General features: G+C 34.4%; 1 protein-coding gene across 1 annotated transcript in view; it reads right to left on the bottom strand.

Annotated features, from left to right (window-relative positions):
• The window catches only part of LOC114325949 (RING finger protein 10), a 53,331-nt gene extending 37,944 nt beyond the window's left edge, over nt 1–15,387 (bottom strand). The window contains exon 1 of the mRNA XM_028274105.2: nt 15,008–15,387. Within this exon, the coding sequence (XP_028129906.1) occupies nt 15,008–15,071 (64 nt within the window). The 5' untranslated portion in view covers nt 15,072–15,387. The remainder of the gene's footprint in view (nt 1–15,007) is intronic.
• Between the last annotated feature and the right edge of the window lie 283 nt (nt 15,388–15,670).

The raw sequence follows: 15,670 nt of genomic DNA, 5'->3' as shown, positions 1-15,670 counted from the left end.
CTGGCTATATTGATTTGACTACATTCCTAATAATAAAAACGAGTACTAGTCATAGAAATGAGAATGCCTTAAGACGGCTACTCACGATACTGTGTATTGTTCAATTTTGTTGAATTCGACTAAATTGACAAAAATTTTGATCTTGATCAATAAAATTGTTACAATTTTACCAATTTTACCACAGAGAAACTGGTTTCTACGCTGCAGTACTGCAGAATTGATATCATCGAAGATTTTGTTGAATGACACAACAGTATTGTGAGTGACTGGCTTTATTGTTTCTTTATCAGCTTTTACATAGTTCTTTCAACTTGTTTATCCAATAATTTAGAATTATTGTATAGTTAGCTTGATAATGATTCAAAAATAATTGAGAGAGAACAAGAAGTTTATGAGAAAGATCATGAAGGTTGTTACAACGAAGGTGGTGAAAATGAGGAAAATAATTTGTCACTAGCTGAACCTAGCCACTAGCACAGATTTTTTGATGAAAATGCTTCAGATATTGAGAATAAAGAATCGAACCATGATGATAATCCATCCATTCATAAAAAGAATATCTCTAGACTCTAGAGGATTTCGATTTGAAAATTCTGGTAGTCTTATAGAAAATTTGTTAAAAAATAGTGATACACACAATCAGTAGGATTATAAATAGTGAAAGAAAATCTAGCACAACTAATAAAACAAATAATATATTACCAACACTATATTAAATCTATCCATTTCTATAGTGTCCCACCTTGACTTTACAGTACAGGTTCTCATGACCAACAGTGATGCCAAATTTTATCAGAAACAGGTTTTAAGCAAATATACATTTATTCTATTCACGGTGTGCAAGTACTTGGAAGGGATAAGTGAAACGATTGTGCGCGAATAGTGGAGAAATATTGCAACTTTCTTAAATAATTCATGTCAATTGAAATTGTCAAATTGACGTACATTTCATACTACACTGTCATTGAAGAAGAAAAATTATATATTGCTCCTTGATACTGGTATGATATGCAATTATTATATAAAGGTAAATTTAATTAATTGTATTTTCCTTGCACTACTGCATTTTAATAACTAATTTTATTTACTACATACAATTGTTTACGTTTTAATAACATAACCTGAATCTTACTTTGTCTTATTATTTTTTTGGAGTATGGCCTTGACAATTATCCAGTAACCAGGACTAATATAATTGACCAATATAATTAAATGTGCGAATAAATTTGCAGAGCGTAGAAACCAGGTGTCGCTTTTCCGAACTTGCATGGTCCCAATGATAGGATAACTTAGGAATTAACATTATTGACATTTTGTGGCTGTCAGGGTTTCTAAAACAATTTTTTTTTTCGAAAAATAACTGAACTAACTAACAATAATTAATGAACTTCAGCGAATCAAATGAACTAACTAAAAAATTAACTAACTAAAATTAATTTTAAGTTTAGAATTTATACTAAATTTTAATGAGGGTGTAAATACATTAAAATGACATTAATTTCAGGTTGGAAATCAGTCATTAAGAATAACAATCAACTGCAATTAGGATCCAAATTTTCAAATAAACAATCAGTTACTCAATACAATGTTATCAGTAATAATTATAAGTTTATTTGATATTCTTTGTTATAATTTAATTTAGGTGAACTGATCATCAACAATTATAATTTATTTATTCTCAACTGTAGGACAATATAAAACTTGACTGACAATCTATTTTATATTTTTCTTGGCATTACTTCAGAACTGTCTATACTGTCAATACATAAATTAACAACCATAGAATAACATCCTCTTTTAATGTTGGATATTCTAACATTCTTAACCAAACAAAGTTATTATGCATATCGATTATAAAATTGCTGATTACTTTTCGAAAATGACTAGCACTCACAAAAAACAATGAAAAATATTGTTTTACTACAATGCTATTGATTGTAACGGGTTAGTTTTAATTTAACATTTTTAGGGCCATACATTTTTAGGAACCCGGTAATGTTCGATTGAAAATTCTTTTGAAGAAAATCGGCATCGCCGCGCTAAAAACTCCCATAAGGATTGCATTGCCATATGTTCGTGTACTGTAAAGTCAAGGTGGGACAGACATTAGGTGTTTTTCTATCCATATCTGAAGTGAAGAAACAAAGAGTAAAATCTTACTGGTCCCTTCTTTTTCTTCTTAGCCTTCTTTCATCCATTTTTTGACATAGGCCTCTCACAACTCCTTCCATCGATCTCTATTCTGAGCATCATCCACTGAATATTCTTTTTATATCCTCTATCCATCTCAGACCCATTACAGTTCCCAAATTTTCATAATTCAGACTCACACATTTAGTCAAATAATGTCTGGTGCTAGATTTTTATGATTTTTGAATAACTGTTAAAGTTAGCAGTGAGTGACATGTTCAAAATAAGATGCATTGTATGTCATTATAGAAAATAATTAACTCTGTATTCTATTCAAAACCTCATGATAGATGAAAGTCTTGTGATTTTCAGAGAGAGGATATCATCAGAGACAAATGGGTGAAACGATTTGCAAAGACTGAGATGGCAAAGTGGCAGAGGTTTCAGAAATTGTGACAAGTCTTTTTTTGGTTTACCTCCGTGAGATCATGTCAAAGGATTTCTTCTGGGACAGTAAGCTGGTTAATTAAAACCAAAACTTGAATTCAAGGCATAACATAAAAAAACAATTCTTTCAGGAAATTTTTGTACTTTCTTTAGCAACATGTGGATATTGTGAACTGTAAAACGGACTTGACATTGTTATATACACAGGTTCTACTATAGAAACAAAGTAATTAGTCCAAACAGCAGTAAATAGTTAAAATGATATATTTTCGCCTCGACTTATCAGTCTGTTAGGACTGACAATACAATCAAACAGGACAGTCATGATGGCATCTGCACATCTGTGAGGTGTTATTAGTTAATCCTAAATATTAGGGTCAATTGGGGCTAATGTGAAACACACAAAACATTGGGGCTAATCTGAAACATGTAAATAACTTTAAAGTTTTAGTAGATGAAGATGTGGAGTATATGTCATTTTGTAGCTAGTACATTAATTAATTAAACCCCATAACAAACATAGTCAAAATCCACCTAACTGTGTATAGAAAAATATAAAAATCATAGACTTGCAATTTTAAGGAAAAAAACTTTTAATCGGAATGCCAAAACTTTTTCTCAGGCATTAAAAAATACATTTAAAAACACAATCATTTAATTACAATGCATTCCATTAGAGTGAATGAGCATTTTTAGCTATAAATGTTTGTCCTAACTCTGACCAAACCTAAAATATTATCCACCAAAGTCGAGGGGCTAATATGAAACGGTGTTTGGGGCTAATGTGAAACACTCTCCAGTATTATTTCAAAACACACTCTAAGCAAAATATTCTACATTATAAAATTTGTATCCGCCTACCACATTTAAAAACAAAATAGTTATGTCTTTTTGTTTTTCTTTTTGTTTTATTCATGCAGCTTCTTCCTTTTTTATTCTGTGTCAAAGGTAGGCATTTTTTCAGCTGGAAGTTTTCAGTCAGCTGTATGACGGAATTTGTATATAAGGAAGGTGACATCTTCAATATAGATTTCATGGAAATAGTTGCCGTTCTACCTTATCCAGTAACCACTTTTAAGTCCAGAAAAATTACATATGTATTCCCTGGAAGTGTCAATGTGTATGAACAATGACTGAAGTTAGCAAAAGCTTAGGCCTATACACAAATTTGTTCATATTTCAGCTATTCATTTTTCCAGTTCTGTATTGTAGCTTATGTTGCTTATTTTGAATTATAAAAACCTTCCAAATGTAAACTGTTATTGTTATTATTAGGGAGCGGATTTTATGCTAAATGCATATTGCATGCATATTTCGCATATTTGAGAACTTTACTAAATTTTGCATATTTTTAAAGAAACATGCATATGTTGTGCCTATTTAAAAACATTTTAGTCCAAAAAAAAATTTTTTAATTCGACACAAAATATTTCCCCGCACAGGCTATCCTATCTATTAATTCGAGAACTACCTGAAGAGAGACGGCTCATTCACTGCCTTTTCATTTTTTCTTTGAAAATACCCGATCTTTACACAAAGTACTTATAGTGCTTATAGTACGCCGTTATAAAATGATTGCAGGATGTTAAAATGATGAAGGATGGTTTACCGGGAAATCCGAATTTTACTTACTTTTATTATATTTAGTACAATTCTTATCCCAATTGAATAGCTATAATTCTGGTGATTCTTTTAAATCCCCTATTGTTAAGAGAATTTACACCTTTAACCATAGTTTTACGATTTTCTAACGGAAATTGAAATAGTCATGCTTTAGATCAGATCCCGTCTTTAAACGGCTTTAAAACTTTGGAGGACATAATATGCAAAATTTTTAATGGAAATTTTGAAATTGATTTTGGTGCAGAATTTTCGGCTTTAACAAGTTATTTTAAATACGCCCCAATTACTTCTGTTGATGTTGAAAGGAGTTTTTCTAGTTAAAAAAATATTTTATCTGATCAAAGGAAATGTTTGTAAAAAATTAGGAGAAACACATTGTAGTGAATTATAATCGAAGATATAATAGTGATACTGTTGTTTTATTTTAAATAGAGTAACTATTGGTACAAGTTTTTGTAAAAAATGTGAATAAATTGCATATATAAAAAATAATGATTTTATTTGAAAGATAATAAATAAGATTGCCGCCCCCTCTTTAAAAGAACCCCCTAGAATAGAATAAAACAGAAAATTTGTGGTTTCTCGATTTTCGCATTTTTTAAATTTTTGTGCATATCTTGCGCATATTTCGTAATTTTTTACTGCATATATATGCGCATATTTCATCAAAATTGATCGCATATAAATCCGCTCCCTAGTTATTACTAATTTCCATGGAGATTAATCCTACCTAAATCCATATTTAACTATCTTATTGTTATTGTTTTAATGTATCAGTTAATTGGCCAATATAGTTGCAAAGTGATAAAATGCAAAAAAATGTAGGTATAAAAATTAAGTTATAAGGTAGTAGGTTAGTAGGTACTGAAAGTTTACATACACAGCTAAATGCTGATATGTTTTTTGATTAATTTAATGGTTGTAATAAGGCAATTAAGTATATGTTTCACAATAGCCCCATTGCTGTTTCATAATAGCCCCTTTTCATGGGGCTAAAGTGAAACGCAGTTTTATTTTTTTTGTGCTTTTATTTTATGACAAAAAACATTTTTGAAACCACCAACTTGTAAAGGACACAAAGATACATACATGAATTTTTGTTTGTGTCTTGGGGCAAATAGATCATAAGTTATATTGCAAAGTTTACATTTTTGTTTCATATTAGCCCCGATTGACCCTACTTGTAAAATGTTGCTGAATGTTTGCTTGTAGTAGAGGGGACTGTCCTTAAGTGACACTAAAGTCAGTAAGGATAATTAACCTCACATTGATCTAGCACTTTTGTTTAGAAATTATCTATCAAAAATTATTTCTATAAAAACTATAGTGCACGATTGATAATGCATCCCACATCCTAATGCGCAACTTAAATTAAATGTAGTATGAGTTGAAACAGTAGCTAATACAGTAAAACCTGCCATATCTGGATCAATGTGGTGACAGACTGATCCGATCAATCAAGACCACTTCTTTTATAGTCTCTAAAACGTTTTCTCCTTCATACATTCCAGTAATCAACGCCGTCAATAACCTTTGTCGATAGACCCCTTTTATAGATTCTATAATACTGTTACAACTTCTTTAAAATACTTTATTCAACTCAAACAGGATTACAGTAACTTTTACACAATGACAACTTTTAACTTCAAATACTGAAATACAACTGAACTATAGAATGTCAAACACATAATGTTTATATAGTTTTCTGACGTTCTAGATGTCACCAGACATTTCTGGGTTATTCCATGACATCCAGAATATTCTCGTACGTGACTACTTCTTCTTTCACGTCGAGGGACTCTTTCTATGTAGGAACAATCTACAGAACTGTCATAACACTGCTCCCTCCTTTATAGTTATTCGCCTCGAATAACTGGTCTATCAGGGTCTGGTTGAAGCCAACAGGGTGGATCAGTTCCATGATATGGGGCTAATCTCTCAATGTGAACTACCTTGGGTTTACTTCTCGCTGAAAACTGGATGCGGTAGACCAGATCATTTATTTTCTTTAAGACGGTGTACGGGCCTTCCCAGTTTCGTTGAAGTTTCGGACAAAGTCCTTTCTTGCGTGTGGGATTGTATAGCCATACTGGATCACCTCTTTCGAAAGTTGTCCCTGTAGCTTGCACATCGAACCTGGACTTGGCTTTATCACTTTGAAGCTTCAAACTTTTACGAGCAAATTCGTGGACTTTTTCCAGTTTTTCTCTTAAGCTTTCTAGGTACGTCAGGGATGAAGGTTCTTCTTCACAGGTAGGCAATTTTCCGAAAATAAGATCTTGAGGAAGCTTCATTTCTCTTCCGGTGATCATCATTGATGGAGAATAACCGGTTGCTTCATGTTCAGAACTTCTGTAGGCTAACAGGAATAGAGGTATTAGGGTATCCCAATCTTTTTGATTATCAGCAACAAACATTGAGAGGTATTGACAAATAGTTCTATTATGTCTTTCGATCATTCCGTCTGATTGTGGGTGGAGAGGCGTAGTTCGAGTTTTCTTAATACCCAAGATTTTCATTAATTCTTGCCATAATTCGGATTCAAAATTTCGTCCCTGATCAGAATGCAACTCTAAAGGAACTCCATGTCTTGATACGACGTGTGTTATGAATGCTTCTGCTACAGTCGTCGCTTCTTGATTAGGAAGAGGTGCAATTTCAGGCCATTTTGAAAAATAATCCATTGCAACCATTAAGTACTTGTTACCTCTCTCTGTCGTTGGAAGTGGACCGAGAATATCAACTGCAAGTCGTTCAAAAGGCTCTCCGGAAAGATATTGTGCCATTTTACCACGACTTCTTGTTCTAGGGCCTTTTCTACCGTTACATAAGTCGCATTTCTTACACCATTCTTCTACATCTCGGCGACAATTGATCCAATAAAATCTGTCTCGAACCCTGGCCAGTGTTCTTTTTACCCCAAAATGTCCTCCAGACAGGCTGCTATGAAGTTCTTGCAACACACTTTTAATGTGTGATTTTGGCAGTACCACTTGTTGAACTATACGTACTCCATCGGGACTTTCCCACTTCCGATATAATAGACCATTCGAAAGATGCAAAGATTCCCATTGAGCCCAGTACGCCTTTATAATTCGACTATATTTAGATATTTCCTGCCAAAGAGGTCTTACTCCCTTTCTAAGCCATTCTCGTATGACTCTTACGTCATTATCTTTCTTTTGACTCTTCTTAATGTTTTCCAGGGAAGTCTGATCATTATCTTCTTCCTGTTCAACCGTGGTCATGCAGAGACTTACTTCTTCAGTAACGCTCTCTTTTTCTTCAAGTCTTTTACAGTACTGGCATTGTCGTTCTAAACAGGGTCGCCTAGAAAGAATATCGGCATTGTTATGGAGACGCCCTTTTCGATGTACTATGTCGAAGTTATACTGTTGGAGTCTCTCTATCCATCGAGCCACTTGTCCTTCTGGCTTTTTAAAATTCATTAGCCACTGCAAAGCGCTATGGTCTGTTCTGATTGTAAAATTTCTGTTATAAAGGAAGGTATGAAAGTGTTCTAGGGCTTTTATAATAGCTAGGAGCTCTTTTCTGGTAACGCAATAATTATTTTCTGCCTTTCCTATGGTTTTACTAAAATATGCAATAACTTTTTCTTCACCTTCCTGTTCTTGTGATAATACAGCGCCAATACCATGCTGAGATGCGTCACAATCCAACAGAAATTTTCCATCTTCTCGTGGATAGGCTAGAATAGGTGCTGTTGTAAGTAGTTTTTTTAAATCTACGAAGGCATTTTGACAATCCGGTGTCCAGTCAAATTCAATGTTGTTTTCGGTTAGTCGATAAAGAGGCTTAGCGATGCGGCCAAAATCTTTTATGAATTTTCGGTAATATGAACAGAGTCCAAGAAAACTTCTAATTTCTTTTTTATTTCCTGGTTTAGGCCAATCTTTAATAACTGAAATCTTCTCTGGATCAGTTTTAATTCCATCTGCTGAAACGATATGTCCTAGATAGTACGCTTCTCTTTGAAATAGTGAACATTTCTTATAATTAAGCTTTAAGTTGGCATTTCGCAGTCTTTCAAATACCTCGCTTAAGTTTTTCAGATGTTCATCAAAGGTTTTGGACATAATCATTATATCATCAAGATATACTAGACATGTTTTCCAAGTAAGTCCTCTTAAAACCATTTCCATCAGGCGTTCAAACGTAGCTGGAGCATTACAAAGACCAAATGGTAGAACCTGAAACCTGTAGAGACCACGGCCAGTTGAAAAAGCTGTTTTGTCTCGATCATCAGGATGTACTTCTACTTGCCAGTAGCCGCTTTTTAAATCTAGAGTCGAAAACCATTTAGCACCTGATAAAGTGTTTAGTGTATCATCTATTCGTGGCAATGGATAACTGTCCTTTTGTGTAACATGGTTTAATCTTCTGTAGTCTACACAAAAACGAGTAGATCCGTCTTTCTTAGTTACTAAGACTACTGGTGAACACCAGGGGCCCGAAGCTTCTTCGATGATATCGGAATTTATCATGTCTTGTATTATGTTTTCAACTTCTTTTTGTCTAGCAAACGGTAATCTGCGTGGGGCTTGACGAATTGGTCTTGCATCTCCAGTATCGATTCTATGTTGAACTAGACTAGTACGCCCTGTAGATTTCTCGGATTCAAAAATGTCGTAGTTTTCATTAATAAATTCATTAGCTTTTTCTACTTCTTCAGTTGTTAAGTGATCAACATTTTTGATCAGTTCTTTCGCCAGGTTAGCGTCAACTTGGTAACTTAAAGCTGTATTCTTTTTCAAATACTTTTCGCACTTGATTATTTTTTCTATTGGCGTACAGAGTGCTATTTGTTGTTCTTTCTTCAACTTAAAAGGCTTTTTGGACAAATTAGCAACCCTTACTGGAATTATCTCATCTACATTCACGAGGCATCTGGCTATCAAGATTCCGTCATTAACAAGTTCCTCGCTTTCAACAACGCCGAAATGTAAACCTTCAGGTTTTTGACTCAGTCTCGCCAGGACTACACTTTCAGAATTTTGAGGAATTTCTGTATCTTCACTAACTATAACTCTTACTTGAGGTGTAGACTCTTCAAAATTTAGGACTATTTCTTCATTTTCAATAAACAAAATTTTATTTTGAAGATCTATGATAAATTTGTTTTGCATAATGTCCATTCCAAGAATGCATTCATCTTTAATATCGGCTACAAGAAATATGTGTTTTATCAAGGTGTTGCCAATCTTTATGGTCGCCGTTACTTCTCCATGAATTGGAATAGTTTGACCTGAAGCTGTTTCAAGAACTAAGTTTGTTTTACATGGCTGTAGTTTTCTGTTCAGAAGTTCTTTGCGAACAAAAGATCTTGTTGCACCGGTATCAATAAGAAAAGTGCATTTTTGATTGTCAACGTAGCCCTTAAGTAATAAGTTCTGTTCATTTTTGTTTAAAGTATAACTGCGAATTTGGGGGCTTTTATTAGATTCAGCCGACGCCCGCCCCTTAGTGTCGACTTTTATTCGTTTCCCTGGCTATTGTTTGAATATCTGTGGTCAGTTGTAGGAGATCGACTTCTTACATACTTATCTCTACTAATATTTCTAGTAGGACTATATGATGGGCTTCTGGATGTCGATCTAGGCGACCTTCTGACATCATTATTGTATTCTTCTTTTCTCGCTTGGGATCCACTTCTACAATTGACCTGCAAATGTCCAATTCTTCCGCAGTTAAAACATCTTCTGTTTTGATTTTGAGCTTTTTGTTGATTTTGTTGAAGATTTTGGAGTATGTTCAAGATCTGGGACAAAATAGGTTGTTGATTATCTGTGGTAGGGACTTGTTCATCTTCTCGAAATCTTATTTCTTTTAATCTTGGGCGAGATCTTGAAATACTTTTAGCCGCTTCAAACTCCTGGGCTGAAACTAGTGCTCCATTTAGCGTTTTGTGGTGTTGTAATCGGAGAGCCTGTTGCATTTCGATATCATGTAGTCCGTCTATGAATGTCTGTATACCGATTTGTTCAAGAAAATCTTTAGGTGCCTGAGGGTATGCCAAATGTAGTAATCTTTTAATATCAGATTCAAATTCTTGTAGGCTCTCGTTATGTTTTTGATGCCGAACTTTAAGCTGACTTTGAAAAACCTGCTTCAGATGTTGTTGGCCATATCTTGTTTCTAAAGCTTGAACAAGTGAGTCATAACTAGGTGAATCCTGAGGAAGAAATTGAAGGACGGTTGCTGCCTGACCTCGAAGCGACACCACCAAGGAAGCTGCCATTTCTCTTTCAGTCCAGCCATTTGCTTTAGCTGCAGCTTCAAATTGGAAACGATACGTTTCCCATGCTGTTTGGCCATCGAAGGTGGGTGGTTTCAAAATTTTGCTATTTCTGATTGTGCCTGATTCAAGAAGATTTAGGGGATGTGAAGATGAAGGGGCTGTTTCAGATTCGACATTCGTTACTGAAACAATACGAGATAAAGAAGCTTGGGTATTAATTTTTCGTTCTAACATAACTATTTGTCTTTCTAAACTAGATTTTAAATTATCTTGTTGTTGCTTTAAATCATTTTGTTGCTGTTCTAGTTTATTATCTAAATAGCTTTGTTTTTCTTCTAATGTGTCTATTCTACTATTAATTTGACTTACCTCTAATGTAAAACTTTCTTGAATTTGTGACAAACTATTTATTATTTCTACCTCTACTTGTCTACGCCTCTCCTCCTCTTCTTGCCTACGTTTCTCTTCATTTTCTTTCTCTTCTTGCCTACGTTTCTCTTTTAACTCTTCCATTTTTAAAAACCATTCTGGTGGTCCGGATGTATCCATTTCTTTCTCGAATTTAGTAGATCTTGTATTGACCATATACAAATTACTTAATGTCTTCTTATCCCACCGCTGTCACCAATGTTACAACTTCTTTAAAATACTTTATTCAACTCAAACAGGATTACAGTAACTTTTACACAATGACAACTTTTAACTTCAAATACTGAAATACAACTGAACTATAGAATGTCAAACACATAATGTTTATATAGTTTTCTGACGTTCTAGATGTCACCAGACATTTCTGGGTTATTCCATGACATCCAGAATATTCTCGTACGTGACTACTTCTTCTTTCACGTCGAGGGACCCTTTCTATGTAGGAACAATCTACAGAACTGTCATAACAATACATTATTTCGCCATCTTTTAGTTCTTTTGTGTCGAGATGAGACGGTGCGATGTCCAACAGCAGGACTGCTTTTCTCAGTATATTTCGGTAGATGCGGACGGCAGAACCGTCCGGATATGACAGGTCCGGATATGGCAGGTTGTACTGTACATGTAAAAATGCTTCCAGAGAGAAAAAAGAGAAAGTAAGTTATCAATCGAAGTAGCACAGAAAACAACAATAAATATCGTCTCCATACCACCAGATTGACAACAAGTGGAATACTTTCTTTGGTTACACCACTGAGATTTTCAAAATTTATAAATCAAGCAGGATGCTGAGGAAATTAAGATGAGAGAATTTTAAATAATTCACAACTCATCTGCTCAGCGTGGTAAAAGTTCCAAAGAAAGATTCCTTAATACTCCTACAAAAGAGTAAATGAATTAAAAATGTATAAACATTTTCAATTTCTTTACAACACGAAAATGCAGCAGCTGCATAATACTCTGGATAAATCTGAGAGTGCATGAAGAGTCTATACCGGTTTCGGAGGTCTTTTCCCCCTCATCAGTAGTCCCATATCCTCTTCTCTCCGACTTATCCACGTATCATACTTTGGACCCTTCCGAATTGCAAAGAAATGTCACGGATGAACTCTACCAAAAAATAAATTAAGTTATCAATCGAAGTAGCACAGAAAACGACAATAAATATCGTCTCCATATCACCAGATTGACAACAGGTGGAATACTTTCTTTGGTTACACCTCCTGAGATTTTCAAAATTTATAAATCAAACAGGATGCCGAGGAAATTAAGATGAGAGAATTTTAAATAATTCACAACTCATCTGCTCAGCGTGGTAAGTTCCAACAAGAAAGATTCCTTAAAAAAGAGATTTATGGAGGCCTATGGCTCTATGTTTCTTATATTTTGTAGTAAAGGATGAATTATTGTAAGTTCTATACTGTCAGTCAATGACATTTAGTCAAATAATTGTCTAATGTCAGATTTTTATGATAAGTAGCACTGATGATAACATGTTCCAGATAAGCTACATTGTAGGATATTACAGAACAGTATTAAAGAAATATATGTATTCCTTTTTAAAATATTGAGATAGACAAATATACTTGTGCTTTTCAGAGGATATCTTGCCAATTTATTTCTTAAAAGATGGATTGATTTAGGATAAAATGTTTCATTACTATGAATGGACAACAAACCCTGGTTAATTTACTCTTTGTTATGTAGAAATTGGGAGTGTTTGTTCTTTAGTTTTAGTCTCTTGAATAATCTTCAGATAAGAAGAGCGTCCTCCAGGAGATTGTGTGGAAGGGCTTCTTCCAGAACATTAAGCTGGTTAATTAAAACCGAAACCTGAATTCAGGGCATAACATAAAGAAAACAATTCACAGCAGAGAAACTCAACAGTTTGGTTATCTTTTTCTATGTGAATCTCATGACCTAGGTATTTATAGAGTATGACCATTACCTAATCTACACGACTCTGATGAAGAGATAATAACCAGGATCGAAATATCATGTAACGCTGCTATGACCTGGAAACCAGTTTTATGTAACAGAAACATATCGATGAATATTCGCAAGAAGGTCCTAAAATGTTATGTTTGGCCAAATGATGAATTCAGAATGTCTGCTCATAAGCATCATAAAGAGGAGAAAAACAGAATACTTCGGCCATACAATTAGAGGACCTAAATACCATCTACTTCGCCTTAGAATCCAAGGAAAGGTGGAGGGAAAGAGAAGGATTGGTTGAAAGAAGTTTTCATGGTTGCATAATATTAGATAATGGTGTGGTTCCACAGCAGAATTATTTCTCGCAGCAACCGATAGAGAGAAAAGTTTCAGGAGCTGGTAAACATGATGATGGCCAACATCTAATATGGACACAACACCTAAAGAAGATCTAGTCTATCGATCTTGTTTATATGAACATATCGTCGGCTTACTGCCAAAACCAACCAACTCCATTTTTAAAAGTTTTGAGAAATCTACCTTTTAAACTTTAATTTGAAATGAAAAATCGTCTGAATTTAAATAATGATTTAATAATTGAAAAATGTGACAAAAATATTTTTCAGTTATTAAATAATTTTTTTAAATTCAGTCGATTGTTAATTTCAAATTAAAGTTTAAAAGGTAGACTTCCCAAAACTTTTAAAATGGAGTTGGTTGGTTTTGGCAGTAAGCCGACGATATATATCTTCTCTGATTACAAGATTTGTCATCGTCTGGGTTTAGGATATAATTATTTTCAATCCTCGTTCTAACAAGCAAAGGTAGAGCTGATTAAAGAGTTCTTTGGACTCATCTATCCTATCAGCTATTAGCAGAATATCATCTGCAAACATCAGCTAGCCTCAGGGCTGTTGCAGTGTTTGAAGGCCAAATTTTCGCTCATGATGTGATACATCAAGCTTTCCAGATATTAATTCCTTAATCCAGAATATTTGTTAGTTTGGCATATTTCAGGCATCTCCCACACCAGATTATAATAAGTTTATTGTATATGCCTTCTTATTTATATTGAAAAATATAAATTAAATTATATATGTACCAGATGTACAGTGACTCAGAGAGCTATGGAACAGAGAATGCTCAACATTAAGCTCAGTGATCTCAAGTCCAATGAAGGGATAAGAAGATCAAAAGAACAGATGTGATCCAGCAGGTTGCTGTATTAAAATTGAACTGAGCAGGACACATAGGAAGAATGGAAGACAAGGGACGAATTCTTGAGTGGCGACCAAGGGCAAGCAAAAGAAGTAGAGGCAGACCTCAAACAAGATGGACTGATGACATCCAACAAATGGCTGGCCACAAATGGATGCAAAAAAGAGCAAACAGATATGAATGGACACACTAAGTGAGGCTTACATCTGACAATGGATGGAATAGATGTTGATGTGTACCTACTGGCACATATGGACGGCGTTATGCATAACTCGACCAAGCGCCAAAACATAGTTTTGAGATAAATGGCTTCAAAGTTTTGCGTTTCTTGGTTGCTTAATGGTAAGTGGATTAATGTCGCTTGGCTTAATTTTGTTTTTCTTAGTAACTGTTAACGTGAAAATAACAGGGATTTTTTCCAAGATAGTTTTAGCTATGTGTCACCAGAATCCGCTGTTATCTCGATATTAAAGAAATGGCGCTTGGTCGAGTTATGCATAACGCCATCCATGTAAGCATTTGCTACGCTACAAATGTCACTTGACACATAAAAACATGTGTACTATTTATTTGTACTTTGACCTTGTTTGTTAATGATTTTAAAATATCTTAATTTTCAATAAGTTCCCAATAATTGTAATATTAACATGTGCTGGAGATAAGACCTTATCTAATCTAAAAATAAAATACCTTATTATTCTTGGCCGATTTTTAAATCTATGTAATACACTAACTACAAAAGATGCCAAATCATTCTAAAATAAAAAACATTTTGGCCTAAAATGCAAAATTGAAAATTTGTTCTATGCCAAAGTTTTATGTTACGTAATTATCGAAAGTATTTATTTTTTAAATATAATTAAAAACAGTGATATTTGTTTGTAAATCATGTTTGTACATAATCAAGTCAAATTATGTATTGAACTGACCTTGTACATGTGACCCTTTCGTTACACAGATACAAACCTTTTTTGGAATCAGTAGTGGAGCCTTTTGCAAGAGGCAAATTGCGATTTCCTTTCTTCTCCATCCCGACGTCCTCCAGTATAAGTAGATGATAATTTATTGGAGTTTGAAGCTCCTCCACAAGGAGTGGCTATGCACAATTTGAAGGCAGACATTTTAAAAAGCCATGTTTATAAAATCCCAAACAAGAAAAAACCGTAAAATAACAGTAATTTCTCAAATTTGAATGACAAAAAGGATTTGTTGGAACGAATAGGCCGAAATGATCGGGAGCAGGAGACTCCCCTCGTCGAAAACGACGATTTCTTTGTTGCAAAACACTCTCACAATCTCGCCGCGATTATGGCGACGGGAAATGATTTAATTTTCTTGTTGACGGCGCAGAAACGTCAGAATTTGTACGCATGTGCAAAAAATCAAATGCAGTGTTGCCAAGCGTGTTCGAGAATTTATTTTTGCAATTATGGCTCAACATCCGACTACCGTATTATTATTGTGCTACTGTTTTGTATGCCAGAGGCGGCTGGTGAGGAACACAGGTGAGGAAGGTCTACTCTACCGGGCACCGCTAACTCTTTTTTTAGGAGCTCTTATTCTTATTCTAAACCATTGCCTACTAAGGAAATTTAAACTTCATAGGTTAAGTACCTACTCAGCAGTTAT

This window comes from Diabrotica virgifera, chromosome 3 (assembly GCF_917563875.1).
Source record: "Diabrotica virgifera virgifera chromosome 3, PGI_DIABVI_V3a".
Classification (NCBI taxonomy): domain Eukaryota; kingdom Metazoa; phylum Arthropoda; class Insecta; order Coleoptera; family Chrysomelidae; genus Diabrotica; species Diabrotica virgifera.
Note: the sequence above shows the minus strand (reverse complement) of the source record. Positions and strands in the feature narration are given on the sequence as shown.